Source organism: Camelina sativa, chromosome 5 (genome assembly GCF_030686135.1).
Source record: "Camelina sativa cultivar CO46 ecotype springtype chromosome 5, ASM3068613v1".
NCBI classification, from domain to species: Eukaryota; Viridiplantae; Streptophyta; class Magnoliopsida; order Brassicales; family Brassicaceae; genus Camelina; species Camelina sativa.
This window is the reverse complement of record NC_141884.1, coordinates 9,757,857-9,774,879: the sequence shown is the minus strand read 5'-3', so window position 1 is coordinate 9,774,879 and position 17,023 is coordinate 9,757,857. Positions and strand designations below refer to the sequence as shown.

At 36.2% G+C, this 17,023-nt stretch overlaps 4 protein-coding genes, 1 long non-coding RNA gene and 2 pseudogenes across 8 annotated transcripts; 5 read left to right on the top strand and 2 right to left on the bottom strand.

Moving 5' to 3' along the window:
* The first annotated feature begins 548 nt into the window (after positions 1-548).
* LOC147943466 (putative F-box protein At3g23960 pseudogene) lies at positions 549-2,048 on the top strand (annotated as a pseudogene). The gene has a single exon (XR_015556622.1). The product of XR_015556622.1 is annotated as a putative F-box protein At3g23960 pseudogene (transcript).
* On the top strand, positions 1,886-3,445 carry LOC147943465 (F-box protein DOR pseudogene; annotated as a pseudogene).
* A 112-nt stretch (positions 3,446-3,557) lies between these two features.
* Positions 3,558-4,318, bottom strand: LOC104786395 (uncharacterized). Its single transcript, XM_010511806.3, has one exon. It carries the CDS (start codon positions 4,152-4,154, stop codon positions 3,609-3,611), a length of 546 nt encoding a protein of 181 aa, XP_010510108.1. The 5' UTR covers positions 4,155-4,318; the 3' UTR covers positions 3,558-3,608.
* Positions 4,319-4,826: 508 nt separating this feature from the next.
* Positions 4,827-5,362, top strand: LOC147943464 (uncharacterized). The gene is made up of 3 exons (XR_015598466.1): positions 4,827-4,953; positions 5,050-5,130; positions 5,211-5,362. It is a non-coding gene; the product is annotated as an uncharacterized LOC147943464 (long non-coding RNA).
* A 2,147-nt stretch (positions 5,363-7,509) lies between these two features.
* On the bottom strand, positions 7,510-8,495 carry LOC104786393 (uncharacterized). The gene is made up of 2 exons (XM_010511805.3): positions 8,400-8,495; positions 7,510-8,210 (listed from the first exon to the last, which is right to left on the bottom strand). Exon 2 carries the CDS (start codon positions 8,169-8,171, stop codon positions 7,617-7,619), a length of 555 nt encoding a protein of 184 aa, XP_010510107.1. The 5' UTR covers positions 8,172-8,210; positions 8,400-8,495; the 3' UTR covers positions 7,510-7,616.
* A 2,087-nt stretch (positions 8,496-10,582) lies between these two features.
* On the top strand, positions 10,583-13,410 carry LOC104786392 (folate-biopterin transporter 1, chloroplastic). 3 transcript variants are annotated; one of them, XM_010511804.3, is made up of 9 exons: positions 10,583-10,968; positions 11,059-11,327; positions 11,408-11,472; positions 11,565-11,727; positions 11,808-11,956; positions 12,060-12,320; positions 12,436-12,604; positions 12,700-12,792; positions 12,927-13,410. In XM_010511804.3, the coding sequence occupies exons 1-9, from the start codon at positions 10,734-10,736 to the stop codon at positions 13,224-13,226; spliced, it is 1,704 nt and encodes a 567-aa protein (XP_010510106.2). In that variant the 5' UTR covers positions 10,583-10,733; the 3' UTR covers positions 13,227-13,410. The 3 variants fall into 3 exon arrangements, 2 of the variants coding, with proteins under 2 accessions (XP_010510106.2, XP_087305873.1); XM_087449747.1 differs by having other exon boundaries at positions 10,586-10,968; positions 11,412-11,472; XR_015556619.1 differs by having other exon boundaries at positions 10,653-10,968; positions 12,046-12,320.
* A 1,994-nt stretch (positions 13,411-15,404) lies between these two features.
* LOC104786390 (equilibrative nucleotide transporter 1-like) lies at positions 15,405-16,965 on the top strand. Its single transcript, XM_010511802.3, has 2 exons — positions 15,405-16,066; positions 16,141-16,965. Exons 1-2 carry the CDS (start codon positions 15,574-15,576, stop codon positions 16,872-16,874), a joined length of 1,227 nt encoding a protein of 408 aa, XP_010510104.1. The 5' UTR covers positions 15,405-15,573; the 3' UTR covers positions 16,875-16,965.
* The last annotated feature ends 58 nt before the right edge of the window (positions 16,966-17,023 follow it).

Sequence of the window (17,023 nt, the reverse complement as noted above, 5' to 3'; positions counted from 1 at the left end):
ATTTTGATAGATTTTAGGAAAGTTGATATGATTTATAGTAAAATTCTTTCAAATCTCACATAAAACCATGAGATTTGGATTTCTGTATTTTTAACTAAACAAATTCTCTCAAATCCTCCAGAATCCCTAAAACTTATTAAAATCAAAATCCATAAACTGTTTTGAATAACAGTGGATTTTAAAGTTGAATTTTAAATTATCAGTTCAATAACAGAGGATTTTAGGAGACTTTTTAAAATCCCCAATTGAATAACATAGATTTGTAATTTTTATACAAATCACCTAAAATGTCAAGTTGAATACACCCCCTAAATATTATCACAATGTGAATGCCTTCTTTTCTGAATTCTTGGTCAATGCATGTTTCCAGATTTTGTATTTTTTTTTTTATAAATCCTAATCCAATAAACGCGCCTGAACATTTGGGCTAGATGGGCTTTCTTTTAACCAAAGATTTTTGATTAACAGAGAAAAACTCTAAACTTTATTATACTGCGTGTTTAGGGCAAAGTGAGACTACATTATTATTTTTTTGTTGTTTTTGTACATTGAAGAATCTGAGGCGGGTCTAGGGTTCTTCTTGCTGCAGTGTCTCCAGTCTCCACCATGAAATCACGGCGTCAGAACATTTCTCGGCGCAATACGCGATCGATGACCTTTGTAAATGGAAGAGGAAACACGTTGCCGATCTCAATCGAACTCGTGATGGAGATATTCTCGTGGCTGCCGGCGAAATCTATAGCGAGATGTCGTTGCGTGTCGAAGCTCTGGAACGCCGTACTACGCCGCCCAGATTTCACGGAGCTGTACTTGACCAGATCTTATTCTGACCGCCCGCAGCTCTTGTTCGCCTTCCGCGACGAAAAGGAAAATGGGTTCGTCTTCTTCTCCTTACAGCATCCTCAAAACCCTGTTGAGAACTCGTCCTTTGCTGCAGCCACCAGTCGTTTTACCCATTCCCTCAAATTATATGATATCGTTGGTATTAGTAACGGCTTCGTCCTTCTTAGAGGTATCAAGAGAAATCCTCCAGGAGTGTTGTCGTTGCTATTCAACCCCAGCACCGGACAATCGTTACTTTTACCGGAAGTGAAACCGGTAGTGAAGCCCGATTGCTATATGATTGGGCTGACTAAGTTTATGGGGTATGATCCAGTTAAGAAACAGTTCAAGGTATTGTCCGCTAACATGTCAGGTGTATGCGGAGATTATGAAAGATATGACGAGTTTCAAGTTCTGACACTAGGAATTGGGAAACCATCATGGAGAATGGTCGAATGTTGCTTACCCCATTATCCCAAATCTGGAGGGATATGCATCAATGGTGTTTTCTACTATCTAGGTGCGGCCGACAGGGGTTTTGATCAATCAATAATGGTAGTTTGTATTGATTTAACTTCTGAGAAGTTCAGCTTTCTGAACTTCAGTGGACCGATGCAAGGTGCAACTACTCTGATAAATTACAATGGGAAACTAGGTTCCCTTATGTCTAAATATTTTTATGGGAGAGATACAAGTTTTGAGTTGTGGGTTCTCGACGACTTGGAAAAAAAGGAATGGTCCAAGCATGTTTTTGTATTATATCCTCCTGTTTGGCAGCATGCAGTTGAGGGGGCCACATTACGCTTTTTCGGAGTGGTTGGTACAAATGAATTTGTGTTTGTGCCGGCATTTCTGTATAAGCCTTTCTATGTTTTCTACTACAATGTTGAGAAGAACACTGTCGTAAGAGTTGGAGTTAGAGGAATGAAAGGGTTTTATGGTGATAGTGTTGACGACTTTTCAAACCATGTGGAGAATGTGGAGCTTATTCGAGCATTTTAGGAATTTATAACTTGAAGAGGTTGTGTAACATAGCTCTTTAAAAGTTCTCATCATAAAGACCATGGGAATCTTACTTGAGTCGTCGTTATTTCTCCGCATCTCTTGGGTAAGTTATCATTTTGTTTCCTTGTTGGATATGTATGTTATGTTTCCGGTGAATCTGTGATGTTGTGAAACTTATGTGGATACTTAATGAATCTTATTATCTTATTTATCACTTTACATAATTGCTAGATCAGCTTTAACGAACCTCCGATATTTAGGCCTAAATTTTAGGCTAAATGGGGTTTCCCTTAAACAAAAAAGCATGCACAATCTTTTTTTCGAAATGGAGATTGCAAACTCGGTATCTCCACCATGAAATCACGGCGGCGGCACGTCTCGGAGGATGGTCTAACCATTTCCCGACGACGCAATACACGATCGAATACCTCACTTAATTAGTGAAAGAGAACATTCATTTCCGATCCCAACAGATCTCATTAACGAGAGATATTCTCGATGTTGCCGTCGAAATCTATAGCTATACGTCGTTGCGTATCCAAGTTCTGGGCCACCATACTTAGACTTCCAGATTTCACGGAGTTGTTCTTGACCAAAACATCAGCTCGCCCGCAGCTGTTGTTTGCTTGCGAAACAAACCAAGGGTTGGTCTTCTTCTCCTCACACCAGTCTCCTCATCAAAGCCAATCAGCTTGCACATTTCCCCAACGCATGTGGACTCATTGGTCCTAGCAACGGCGTCGTCTGTCTTACTGAAAAACGGATCTTAAAGGGAAGGAAAAATCCAGCGTTGGTGTCGGTTATATGTAACCCTAGCACCGGAGAATCTTTAACTTTACCTAGAATGAAGACGAGGAAGAGGAGTGGGCTGAGAAGCTATTTTGGGTATGATCCGGTTAAGAAACAATTCAAGGTACTGTATATGACTTGGTCATTTGATGGGATCTGTAAGGAGCATCAGATTCTGACGTTGGGAACAGGGAAATTGTCATGGAGAATGATCCAATGTTGCTCACCACATGATCCCATACATTAAAATCAAGGGATATGCATCAATGGTGTTTACTACTATATAGCTCGTGTCAACATGTTTTCTGAAGAGTATATGATAGTTTGTTTTGATTTTAGGTCTGAGAAGTTTATTATTTTAAAAGTCATGGAGACTTTTAATAGGTTACTTCCTCCTTCATCAACTCTGATAAACTACAATGTCAAGTTAGGTTTGCTTATGACGCAAGGTTTTGACTATGTTAGTGGAAGAAGTAGAAGTATTGAGCTTTGGGTTTTGGAAGACGCTGGGGAACATGAATGGTTGAAGCATGTAAACGTATTGCCTCCTTTGTGGGCGAGTGTTGTTGGGAAGGGCTACTTGTATTTTGTTGGAATGATTGGTATAGATGTCATAGTGTTGTCGACGCTCTGCCTCTACCACTACGTGCCTTCGTACGTTTTCTACTATAATGTCGAGAAGAACACGATCATAAGAGTTGGAATCAAAGGAACGGAAGCGTTTCAAGGTAATAAAATTTACACATTTATTAACCATGTTGAGAACATGAAGCTTATTCAAGCGTTTTAGAACTTTATAGAACTAGATGTTGTAATCCCGCTAGTTTGGCTTTTTGGCTTATTGGATGAGTGTTCTGTTTTCTGCAATGTTGTCAATCTTATAACTCTTTGGCTTATTGGATGAGTGTTCTGTGTATGAGTCATACACTAACTCCAATATATAAATAGAATGTGAATCACTTCTATGTTTATTAGTGTTTTTGTTGATCCAATTACATCAAAGTATCAGTAGGCAAGAAACTAAACATAACAGTGTCTCTTACACTTCCCTTGATACATAGAAACTTCCTCATCACACCTTCTCTAGTAAACCCAACTTTTTCAAGAACTCTTTGAGAGCCAACATTGTCCACATCGACAAGTGCCTCAAGCCTCTCAATCTCCGGAAACTCTTTAAATATCTCCGCCGTCACTAGCCTCACCGCCTCCGTCGCAAACCCTTTTCCCCAATACTTTCTCGCTAAGACATAACCGATCTCTTTTCTGATTTCATCCACCGCCATGATCAAGATGTAGCCGATAGGACGGTCGTCTTCTAAGCAGATGGCTCGGAGCCAAGGGTGTGTCAAGACACGATCGGTTATGTATTTGATGGCTTCGTCTCTGCTCGTGCAAGGCTCCCAAGTGCAGAAGCGTGCCACTTCAGGGTCTGTGGCCCAAACCATGTAGTCGTCGACGTCGGAAAGAGTCATCGGCCGGAGTGATACTCTTCCCGGAGGCAAAACGCTCATGCTTGGTTGCGTTTCTTGTAAGTCCATCTCATATAGGATAGTGATGATTGTTTGAGATATCACATCCACTACGTCTAAGCGGTGTCTTTTATAGACAGATCGCGATCTAGAAAACAATTAAGATCCTCGCTATAGCTTTATTGACTTTAAAATAACACTAAAATAGTACCATTTGCTATACAGATTAAAGTTTAAATGTTTTGTTTTGTGATTATTCGTTTTAAATGGTGCTTGAAGATGATGTGACATTGTGTGAGTGGAAAGTTGTCTACATTTGACATTTGACTTTCAACAATTACTTGGTTGCCAAACAAAGTATTGGTCGGAACATACCGTGTTGCTTCCAGCTAGATGCCAATATTGCCAACAAATCGTGTCTGGTCACATTTTCCAAAGAGGATTGAACTGTTAATAATTGTAGTACAATTGTACAGATGGTCGTTGGTACACTGTCCAAGTCAACGCAAGAATCAAGTTACGTACTTCAGTTAAACTTAATTTAGTTGGTTAATCAAGTAAATCATGTTTCATTTAGTTTATTTGTACTTTTAAATATTTGAACATAGACTGGTAAAATAAAGAGAAATACCCTAGACTAGCACCATTTTGAGTTTTTATTTCAAAATTAGCACACACAGCTAGAATGTTCCAAAACTAGCATTTCTTAATATTGAGTAATTAATAGAGAGAAATATTATTATATTAAAAAACTCAAAAAAAATCAAAACCCGATCTCTCTTTCATTTCTCTCCGGCGAAGCTTGATGAATTTTTCGATTTGAGATCTTCATTACTGATCTCAGATTTTCCCGTGAAGCTTAAATCAGGTACTAAATCGATGGCTATCATCAATTTTTCTTTCTTCTTTTTCGATTTCAGAGTTTGAAATTGTTGGGTTCTCTTTCTTTTTCTTTGATCGATAGCTTCAATCACGAAAACGGACTCAGCGACGGTGAGCTTCAGTGAGAGAATCCTGTTCGTTGTTCTCGAATCTGTTAATCAAGGTAAGGATTGAGTTTTTGGAATTTTTATTGTCAGATGTTGAAATTGTTCTTTGTAAATTCTGACTTATTGTTGTGTATAGGGATGTTAAAGGTGCAAATGAGGAACATGAGAGAGAGTTACCAATGATGAATGGGATCAAATAAGATATCAAATCAATTAGAGTTTTGGACTCTGGGATTTGTTCATAAGCTCTCTTTAGTCTTGCTTCTCGTTTCAAATCATTCCAAATCAGTTAACTAACAAAAAAATCAATCTTTAAAAAAAAATTTATATGTTATTGTAATGTTTGAGTAAGCTTTTTGTTTGTCAAAAATAGATGATGTGTAGAGCACATTTTTCAGAAATGGGGAAAGAGAAGTATAAGAAATTGATGAATCAAGGCTTTGAAGCTTCTATAAGTATGTTATATTGAAGCTTGTAAGGAGATGGAGATTAGAAGGACTGATTTGAATTGGTATGTATCTAGCCTGTTATGAGTTTTTGAATTGTTTTGCTAATGGCATAGACAACTTGGTAGTGTTTCTTGGAGTTTTAAGGTTAATCAATCTGGTAGTGTTGCAGAACTAGTTTAAATGTGGGATAATATATAAGATATCTCTCGAAGTAATGTTAAAACAAAAATTGAATTCATGGAGTGATCATGTTGTTGAATAAGGTTTTCAGGTCTAACTCAAGTGATTGATGATATATATGATGACAAATATTTCAAGAACAAATCAGAGAGTTGATGATGAAGATGGGAAAATGGGCACTTGAGTGGAAGTTTGAGTTCGTCATTATGGAAGGTCTTCCTAAAATTCAAGAACACCTTCCTAAAAGCTATGGAATCCTTCCTAATTTTTCTTAAAATGTGTTTTTAAATCTCTTTATATGTGTTTTGCTTTATTGTATCACATATTACTTTATTAGTGATTTATAATGATTTGATTATGTGCACATATTGGTGTTTTACATTAAAGGTAGCAAATAGAAATATCCAACATGATGTTTTAGGAAGATCTTCCTAAACGTCAATGAATTCTTCCTAAATTTTAAGGAGTTCTTCCTAAACGTCAATGACTCCTTCCTAATGCTCTTTTTTTCTTTTCATGACGGTCTTCCTGAAATTCAAGAAATCATTCATAAATATATGAGAATCCTTCCTGAATGTTACATTCAAATCCTTCTTATATGTTTACCGGTGAAAACGCAGCTATCTACCAAAATATCGAGAAAATTAATACAAAACCTTCTTGAATATGTTTTCAAACAAGTTTTGTGGTGAAAACCATTCAAACTATCTTTCATAACCAAAATTCTAATGCCAAAACAAAGACCATGTGAATACAAAGACTCAAACTGTAAATACTTCAATCTCTTATGGCAACTGAAGACTTCAATCTTGTATGAGCACTGTTCATCTTTGATTCTGAGTGTTATTGCAGCTCCAATTCTTTCTGACCATATTTGTGCCTCTACAAAGTTAATTACCACATGAACTACCAATGTTACCACAATAATAAGAGCCAAACACACTGATTATGAGAACAATTCCACAGCTACTGCAATACTGCTACTACCTTGTAATCAGAAGCTAACTGAATCAAATTTTAAATTACATACTCTTATCTCTCCAATTGAGAAAAGTATAAGATAAACTCCAACAAGCAATGATCAATCCCCATTTTCTGCAATAAAAAATGAAAACAGAGAATATGTTTCAGGAAAGTCTTTCTGAATTTGCAACAATGCTTTTGAAATTTTCAAATGCGACTAAGAAACACATCAATACACAAGCAACAAACAATATGGTGATTTAGGTTTTTAGGGATTTAGAAAAGTCAAAATCACATACATACAAAAAGTTACAATGATTACAATTTTTACAATAAAAAAAGAATAGCAAGTGAAAATGGATATAAAGCTTATATTAGGAAGACCAGATGATGAACAGTGACACGAAGACGAAGAAGATGATCGGGGAAGAAGAAGAATCGTGAATCTGATACGTGAACGTGATACCACCGTTGATTGACCGACGATGATACATCGACCGACGATGACTCACCTCCGATTCAAATCTGATTGGGTTCGTCGGTGGTACACCGTTTGCATTTAGTTTTGGAATCGACGAAGAGGGAGGAGTGAGAGAGAACTCGGTGGTTACAATGTCACGATTTTGTTTCAGATGTGAGAGAGATTATTATTTTAATTTATTAATATTTTATTTTTAATGATATACAAATTTGTGCTAATTAATTTAGAATATTTAAATGTGTGTGCTAGTTTTGGAAGAAAAACTAAAATGTGTGCTATTTTTGTTATTACCCTAAAATTATAAATTACTAAGGTTACTACGTACAACATGAGAAGAAGGGGAAACAGAGCATCACATCAACTTATAAAATGTGATTTATACAAACTAAAGCAAAATACAAATTTCGATATATATCATCTATACAAATCTGATGTGATTGATATTTGTTGATGCAATCAGATCATGATATCAGTGCAAAGAATCAGAAGGCAATAAACTAAACATGACCATATCTCTAACGTTTCCTTTTAGATACATAAAATTCCTCATCACACCTTCTCTCACAAACCCAACTTTTTCAAGAACCTTTTGAGATCCGACATTATCAACGTCAACAAGTGCCTCAAGCCTCTCCATCTCCGGCTTTTCCTTGAATATCTCCGCCGCCACAAGCCTCACAGCCTCCGTCGCGATCCCTTTCCCCCAATACTTGCTCCCGATGAGATAACCTATCTCTCCTCTGATCTCATCGACTGGCGTGACGGAGATCGAGCCGATCGGACGGTCGTTTTCTAAGCAGATAGCTCTGAGCCAAGGGTGTGGCAACACGACGTTGTTTAAGTGCGAGATCGCGGCTTCTTTGCTCATGTGAGGCTCCCACGTGCAATAGCGCGTGACCTTTGAGTCAGTGGCCCAAACCATGAAGTCGTCGATGTCGGAGAGAGTCATTGGTCGGAGATGGATTTTCTCCGGAAGTGAGGTAGTCACGGTGGATTCGATCGTAGTAGATGAGTCGATCTCCATTAATGATATTGTTTCTTTCCTTTTTAGTCTGTGAAGAATCTGTGAGAATTGAGAGATTGATCAAAGTAAAGAACACAAAGGTGTTGAAGAATTATATTAGACTCATCTACAACTTATGTTCTCTTATATATCACAAAAGATTTCCTAAACTGAGATAATGTAAATGTAATATATTTAGATAAATATAAATATTTTAAAACTATATCTTCTCTAATCTTCATAATTTACATATTCTTGGGCTCCGTCGATCTCCGGTTTTCAATATCCCAATAGGTTTAGGGGCAATATGATAATAACTGTTATATATATTGTGGTTTATATAATGAGATCTGATTATTATTATTTTCTTTTAACAGGTGAAGGAAGGAAACAGAACGTTCCTTGTTGCTTCGAACGGTCAAATACGCAACAATAAGGTCTTGTTGAATGGAAGGTGTGAAAAAAGAGGTTTTACGAGGGTATGATATGAACAGTATATTTAATCTACCAGTCATCAGTCTTTTTTTTTTTTTTTGTTTTTTTTGACAATCATCAGTCTTTTTTCTTGAAAAAAAAGTATCCATTCATCGCTTTTGATCTAATTGAAGTGAGGTTGTTGGTTCGTTTTTTCCCGTAAACATGTTAGACATTTTAGAAAATGCATAAAATCCAAGTACAATAATACAAGTCCTTGTTTTTTTTTTTTTTTCATTTCTTTCTTAAGCATTCGAATAATTTCAACTTATGGGGCACACAATCAGTCTCATTCACATTACGTATTTACAAAAAAAAAAAAATTATTCCTCTTATATACAAATTCAAATATTATTTTTTTTGTGTAATCATTTTTTTGGTGTTTTTTTAGAATACTATGTGAATAATATATATAATTGTTGTTATGTTAAGGCTGTCAAATTGATCGAAAAAATCCAAACCCGATCAAACCGATTTTAGATACTTCGGGTATAATTGCCGAAACACCGAAAGCTAACTAAACCCAATAAATATGTTTTATTTACCTTTCAAAAAAAAATTTAGTAATTGAAGTAATATTTTTACCAAGTTTATCGATTAATTCAGATATTTTTTGGAAGACTTTCAATTACATTTACCCAAATACATTTACATAGTTTTTTTTTTTTTTGGACAATTTTAAAGCCGACCCAAAAAATTTTAAATACTCAAATGAGATTTATGAACTGATGATGATGATTGAGTTATCTCATATTCCTCCTGAACCTGTCTTCCGAACATCAGTTGAATGGCTCAACCAAACAAGTTCCAAAGAGATTTCGCTGTGACTTTGGAGTGTCGACATTTAAGATTATGTAGAGAACATCAGTTGAAGTGCTATGTTTCTGTTTAGGATTGATTGCTTCACTGAATTTGTCAAGGCATTAATTATATACTAAAATTCTCTTTTTGATCGTTGATTATGTAGAGAACCGTAGAATCTCCATCTTCAGCTTCAGTTTCCTGCAAGCCCAAAACCTGTGAAAGAATCTGGAAATGTCCACCATGATAAAGTTAGTAGAGATGGTAAAGACAACAATAGTGGATAGAAGCCATATGTGAAATGGAATGATGTTGGTGAGTGTTATTGTTATGCTTATCTTCTTGTTTCCCTTTTTGATGCAATATCTGGAAACACACTTATGCTTAATTATTGCAGCTGGACTTGATGGAGCTAAACAAGCTTTACTGCAGATGGTGATACTACCGAGAGTACTCTTCATACAAATGACTTATACGGTTATACCTGGACTTGATGGAGCTAAACAAGCTTTATGTTGTAGGATGTCGTCTCTCATATAAATGTCAAAACCTTGCAACTGTAAGACTCAAGAGTACTCTTCATAATTCATTTTTTTTAGGGTCTGATTTTAGCCAATGCCCTGTTTTTCTTCATCATCTTTGTTAATCTTATACCTTCCTCTTGGTTTTTCAGGCAGCAGCGAGACATTCTCTGCTCTCCATGATCATATAAAGCTTGCTCTCAAGTCTTCAGAATCTTATACATTTCTAACTTGTTGTTCTGTTTTTTTTTCTTCCAGGTTTTGGATATGTTTATATCAATCAATGATGGCTTTGTACTTAACATATTATAATTTTCAAAATAATTTTTCTAAAAAATTAAAAACTCAAAATTATGATCTACCATTGGAGCATACCTTTTACAGTTTTTTAAAAAAGTTTTTAACTTCATATTTTCTAAATATTATAAATATAAACATACTTAACAATCTTTTTTTAGCATCCACCGTAGAACTTACTCTGATAGTCTAATATCAAATAACCAAAAATCTAAAAACCCGACCCAAATTCAATGGTACCCAAACAGCCACCCCTTTTTGCAATGTTTGGTACTGAATAGTTTAGACTTTAGCAAAGATAAAATATAAAATATAAAATCTTGAAAAGAAAAAAAAAATGTTGTATTAATGAAAAAAGTCAGAAATTAGGAAAAAGAGAAAATACATTTTTTATCTTCAGACTCTCTCCATAGCGCAAGAGACGGAAAAAAAAAGAGAAAAATTTTAAAAGGGAAAGTGGGCAAAAATTACACAAAACCATTAATAATAAATGGCGAGTCGCAATCTTTTCTCTATCCCAATCTCACCTTCCCAAATTACAGTTTTGCCATCCACCTTCCTCTCCTCCGCCAACAACAACGGGACACGTCGCCTTTCAATCGCCGCCCGATCTCACCGCCGGAAGAGACCTCCTGACAGAGATATGTCCTCCATAGTTTCAATGTCGGAGCTTCCTCCTCGTCGGCGTAATTCCGAGGAAAGCCTTCTTCTAGATTCTAGGATCAGTAAGTTTCTTAAGCTAATTCAATCCTAAATTTGATTCGTTAATCGCTGCATGAAATTGGATTCCTTTAATTGTGAGGAATGTGTATTAGGTGTAGCTGAAGGAGATGTATCGAATACAGATGTAGAAGGAGACAGAGATACTTCTTCTTCTTCTTCTAGTGTTATTAGAACACAGCCTCCTCGTATTAATAATAAAGGAAGAAGTCTTAGTAGTAGCAGAACCATGTTTTACGGTGTTGAATTATCACCGGACAATGTTGCTGTAGCTATGGTGTATTTTGTTCAAGGTGTTTTAGGACTCGCAAGGCTCGCTGTTAGTTTCTATCTAAAAGATGACTTGCATCTTGATCCTGCTGAGGTATTGATTCAAATGCTTTTGAAGTTCCTTTTTATAAAAAATTAATCTTTATAGGCTGACAATATATACCTCTTGACTAGACAGCTGTGATAACGGGTCTTTCTTCATTGCCATGGCTTGTTAAGCCTCTTTACGGTTTTATTAGGTATGTGTTCTTCACAACTTTTGTACTTGTTTTGATTCTATTGTTGAAGAAACTGTAGTGACCATATAGTAGGAACGTGTTCTGTTTTACAGTGATTCAGTGCCTTTATTTGGCTATCGGAGGAGGTCGTATCTGGTTCTCTCGGGACTTCTTGGTGCATTTTCGTGGAGTTTGATGGCTGGTTTTGTTGATAGTAAATATACTGCTGCTTTTTGTATACTTCTTGGCTCCCTCTCTGTTGCCTTTTCTGATGTTGTAAGTTTTCTAATCCATTCTAGTTTACTTAGCCTGGTTGAGTTGCAATATAGAGTTGTTGAGTGGTTAACTTTTCATAGGTAGTAGACTCGATGGTAGTGGAACGGGCTCGTGGTGAGTCACAAAGCGTGTCGGGATCTCTGCAGTCTTTGTGCTGGGGATCATCAGCTTTTGGTGGAATTGTGAGTTCCTACTTTAGTGGCTCCCTTTTGGAGTCATATGGTGTAAGGTACAGTACACAATTTGCGCGTACAGTCAGTAGCTTTTCTTTTTGGGTATCATGTGGTATAGATAACTAACTAAGTGGCATTCTAAAAGCTGTTATACCTCAGGTTTGTATTTGGGGTGACAGCTTTACTACCTCTGATAACTTCAGCAGTTGCTGTTCTCGTGAACGAGCAACGTGTGGTCAAACCAGCATTAGGGCAGAAAGAGAACATAACCTTGGTCAGTCCTGGCTTTCTTCAGACCTCAAAGCAGAACATGATTCAGCTATGGAGTGCCATTAAGCAACCAAATGTTTTCCTCCCTACCTTATTTATCTTCTTATGGCAAGCCACACCACACTCGGATTCTGCAATGTTTTACTTCACGTATGTCATCTTCCACTTGGTTCCTGGTCATCGGCTTATTTCATATCCATTGAGATGGTATTAAGTATTAACTACAGAATCTAACTTATGTTATTTGGTTTAAAATTCATCTCAGTACGAACAAACTTGGCTTTACTCCGGAGTTTCTGGGACGTGTTAAATTTGTGACCTCAATTGCATCGTTGCTCGGAGTGGGACTGTACAATGGATTCCTGAAGACTGTTCCACTGAGAAAAATCTTTCTCGCGACGACAGTTTTTGGCACGGGTCTTGGAATGACTCAGGTTGGTCCCAACTGCACTTTACGTGAAGAATTTAGCCATCTATCCCCGATACAGAATCAATTAGTAACTCTTGGGACCGCTTTTATGTTTTGCAGGTTATCCTTGTGTCAGGTTTTAACAGACAGTTGGGAATTAGCGACGAGTGGTTTGCTATCGGAGATTCTCTAATCCTAACAGTCCTCGCTCAGGTTTAAAGCTTTTGTTAGCATTAAGTTTCTCAAAGGCTTTGAGTTCTCGGATTTTAATCTATGTAGTTAATGCAGCATTATTGGTATGTATCAGTATCAATGCACTGACAGCTTAAAAATAATAACTGTCACAGGCTTCATTCATGCCGGTTCTTGTGTTAGCAGCGAGATTGTGTCCAGAAGGAATGGAGGCAACTCTCTTCGCTACACTCATGTCAATCTCTAATGGAGGCAGTGTTCTAGGTGGACTTATGGGTGCTGGACTGACTCAAGTATTCGGCATCACAAAAGACAGTTTTGGTAACCTATCAACGCTTATTATCCTCTGCAATCTTAGCTCATTGCTGCCTCTGCCTCTACTCGGTCTTTTACCGGGAGATTCTCCAGACACAATTACGAAAGATGATGCAGACATTGAGATGAAGTCGAATTAAGGAAGGTGATCAATGATAATGTCAAAAAGTTAAATGTTATACCTTTTTGGGTTATGTGTCTCAAACCCTATGACTACTTTGAGAAGAATGAAGCAGGCTATTAACTTAAAAATTATTCCATATCATGTAACCAAAACATGTTGTAATTTAAAAAAACAATAAACTCTTTGTTAAATTCCAGAAACCTACTTCAATATGCAAAAATCGAAAATTAATCTAAAGAATTCATCGTATCTCCACTCTCATCGGCTTGCTTCTCCTCCTCGTGTTGCTCATTGGCGAGTTCCACCTGATTCGACCACATAATCCGAATTCTCTGGATCGGTCTTCAATATCAGCTCCTTGAAACAGTTACTGCACTGGAAGTAAAACCTATAGATCTTCATGCCTAAATAGGTTTCTCCGGTTACTTCTTCTCGAAGGCAGTTGATTTTGGTACGTGCCTCCATGTAGTTCGCACATGTGTTGCATCGAATACGAAACGGAAGCATAACTCTAAACTTGTTTTGCTGATTCTTGGGAACATTGGACGGATCAGAGTTTGTTGGATAATATTTGTCTACGACCTTTCTTTCACCCATGGCGCAGACAAAGAAAGAACAACTACAAATCAAATATACCAGAAACCCTAAATCAAAACCCCAAAACAAATCCTACTAGAGGAGAGGCGTGAATAGACCCGAGCGCCAAAGTCACGAGATTTTTCTAGGGTTCTTGAGACTTGAGAGAGGTCCCTGATTTCTAGAAAGAAAAAAGATGGAATGATCGATTTGTAATCGCCTCTCTCTTTAAATAGACTAACTCGTTTTTTTCCTTTTCTTTTTATTCTTCTTTTTTTTCCCTATATATTTCCTTTTCTTTTTTGTTTAGTTTACAATTCCTAAACATGGTTTTCTTTCCTAGAAGAATTATGGAAATAGTTTAAATTTAGTGAATTTATTTTTAAACGTGGGTATATATCGAATTTATTTTAAATTCTAAAATCCAACTTATATAAAGTCTAAAAACTAATATTATAAATTATTGATTGAATATCAAGTGATTGTAAATGATTTTTATAAATTTCACATTCAATAACATAGGATTTCAAAAAAAATTTTAAAATCCCCTATATATTAAAAGAGAAATATTCTCTTAAAAAAGCTGATGTGTCCTCGAGACACATTTAGTAAAAAAACCTTAAATTTTCTACTTAATTACATTAACATGCCACTATATTTAAAAAACAATTAACTGAATAATAATTAGATATGTCATCAATTCTTATACAAATTTAAATATACCCTATATATTAATAGAGGAACATTTTGGCAAAAAAAATGAGGTGTCAGCATTACAGTCACTATTTTCTTTATTTGTCATCAGCTTTTAATAATATTTACATTTATTTACTATTGTATTTTTTCCAAAATTAAATTCTTATATTTTCTTTCTAACTTAATTATATCATTTAATTATATTTTCATAAAATCTTTAAAATGAATTTTAAGAACTCTTTGTTCATATGATATAATAATATAAGATTGATATTATAATAATTCTCACGGGTTAAATTATAATTATTATAAAAAAAATTTATAGATATATACTACAAAATCAAATTTTAGATTTTTCAGTTACCGATAGATATAATAGATTTTGTAGATAAAAATTATATTAAAAACATTTAATAATTATTTTATACCGCACTATGTGCGGGTTGTTACCTAGTCATCAATTAAATAACATGAGATTTAAGAATACTCCAAAATCTCCTAAAATATAAGTTCAATATACCCCCATAGTCGCAAACTCGCAATCTTACCTCTAAAAACTCAAATATTCACTATAAGTTCAGAATTAAGGGTTTAAGTATTTGGAGAAAGCTTCTATCAACCTTCAAGTAAACTCTCTACTATCAACCTTCAAGTAAACAATTACATTAGATAGTCTATAGATGTCAACGAAGGAGCTTTTCTTCCATTCTTCACTCGGACTTAAAATAGAACCCATTCACAATTTGGGAGGTTACTTCTTTTTCAAAGGCTTGTTGGGAGAGACAGTTTCACATTGGTTTTTTTTAATTGTTGTTGTTGTAGTACAACATTGTTATTAACAAAAACTTGTACTACCCCTCAATTCAAGCTGCACCATAGTATAGCTTTTTGTTTGGTTACACTTAAAGAAGTGTGGTAAGATATACACATGTAGTCAACACACACACACACACACACAAAAGCGTTATAAAAACATATATAACAGTTACAAAAAAATTATATATAACAAGTCTAACTCGCACTTACACTAGAAACCCCAATAGTTTGAAAATATTAACGCCAAAAAAATACATTTCTCAAAACATATTCTAATGGAACACGAAGACCCTCTTCTTGTCATCATCCCCAAAACACCAACTGATTCATACAACTTGGCTTACATCATCTTCTTCACTCTTGGTCTCGGCTCTCTTCTTCCATGGAACGCAATCATCTCCGCCGTGGATTACTTCTCCTACCTATACCCTTCCACCGCCGTTGATCGGATCTTCGCCGTTGTCTACATGCTCTCCGGCCTCCTTTCTCTTCTTGTTATTGTCATCTTCTTCGCGCAAAAGAGACATGCAAGCTTCAGAATCAATTTTGGTCTTTCCATCTTCATCACCGGCTTAATAATCATCCCTGTTCTTGATCTTGTCTACGTTAAGGGCCAGATCGGTCTCTATGCCGGTTTTGATGTTACCTCCGTCGTCGCTGCGTTCTCCGGACTCGCTGATAGTTTCATGCAGGGTGGTCTTTTTGGTGTCGCCGGTGAATTGCCTGAAAGGTATATGCAAGCTGTTGTCGCTGGAACTGCTGCTTCTGGTAAGTATGTTTCTAACTCTTAGAAGAAATGTTAAAAATTCACACAAATCCTAATTTTGCCTTTGATTTGTTAGGTGTGCTTGCTTCAATGTTGAGAATCTTAGCTAAAGCTATGTATCCTCAAAACCCTGATGGGTTAAGAAAAAGTGCAAATCTGTACTTTAGTGTGGGAATTGTTGTGATGGTGAAATGTGTTGTGCTCTACAACATAGCACAAACACTTCCTGTAATCAAGTACTACAATGAGGTTAAGACTAAGGCGATAAACGAAGAGAAGAGACTAAAGAAAGGTTCTTTAACCGGAACTGAGTGGAGAAAAACTCTTTGGGGAATCGTCAAAAGTGTCAAATCTTATGGCTTTGGGATCATTCTCATATACGTTGTGACACTCTCAATATTTCCAGGATTCATCACTGAGGATGTTCATTCTGAGAGTCTCAAAGATTGGTATCCTGTTCTACTTATTGCAGCTTACAATGTGTTTGATTTAGTTGGGAAATGTCTGACCGCGGTGGTCATGCCCGAGGATGAGAGGATAGCGGTTGGCGGTTGCGTTGCGAGGCTGTTGTTTTACCCTCTCTTCTGGGGTTGCTTGCATGGTCCGATGTTTCTGAGGACTGAGATTCCTGTAATGGTATTGACATGCTTACTGGGATTAACTAACGGATACTTGATAAGTGTTTTGATGATTCTGGCTCCTAAAGCTGTTCCAATGCAAAATGCAGAAGCTGCTGGTACTGTCATTACGCTCTTCTTGGTTATTGGTCTGGCTTCAGGGTCTGTCTTGGCTTGGTTCTGGTTCATCTAAATTTATTAATCCATATACTATCATGTATCGTTATCGTTTATGTTATTTATGTATTGGGTTTTGTTGAGTAAAGTGCAAGTATGCAATCAAACCAATGTAAAGATCTATGGCATTGTATAGCAGAAACATATGCAAATCCTATGTAGAAG

Coding starts and splice junctions, on each gene's coding strand:
- LOC104786395 (XM_010511806.3), bottom strand. CDS start 4,154: ATGGACTTACAAGAAACGCAACCAAGCATGAGCGTTTTGCCTCCGGGA.
- LOC104786393 (XM_010511805.3), bottom strand. CDS start 8,171: ATGGAGATCGACTCATCTACTACGATCGAATCCACCGTGACTACCTCA.
- LOC104786392 (XM_010511804.3), top strand. CDS start 10,734: ATGGCGAGTCGCAATCTTTTCTCTATCCCAATCTCACCTTCCCAAATT. Junction 10,969..11,058: donor TCTTCTAGATTCTAGGATCA/GTAAGTTTCTTA, acceptor AATGTGTATTAG/GTGTAGCTGAAGGAGATGTA. Junction 12,605..12,699: donor CGGGTCTTGGAATGACTCAG/GTTGGTCCCAAC, acceptor TATGTTTTGCAG/GTTATCCTTGTGTCAGGTTT.
- LOC104786390 (XM_010511802.3), top strand. CDS start 15,574: ATGGAACACGAAGACCCTCTTCTTGTCATCATCCCCAAAACACCAACT. Junction 16,067..16,140: donor CGCTGGAACTGCTGCTTCTG/GTAAGTATGTTT, acceptor TTGATTTGTTAG/GTGTGCTTGCTTCAATGTTG.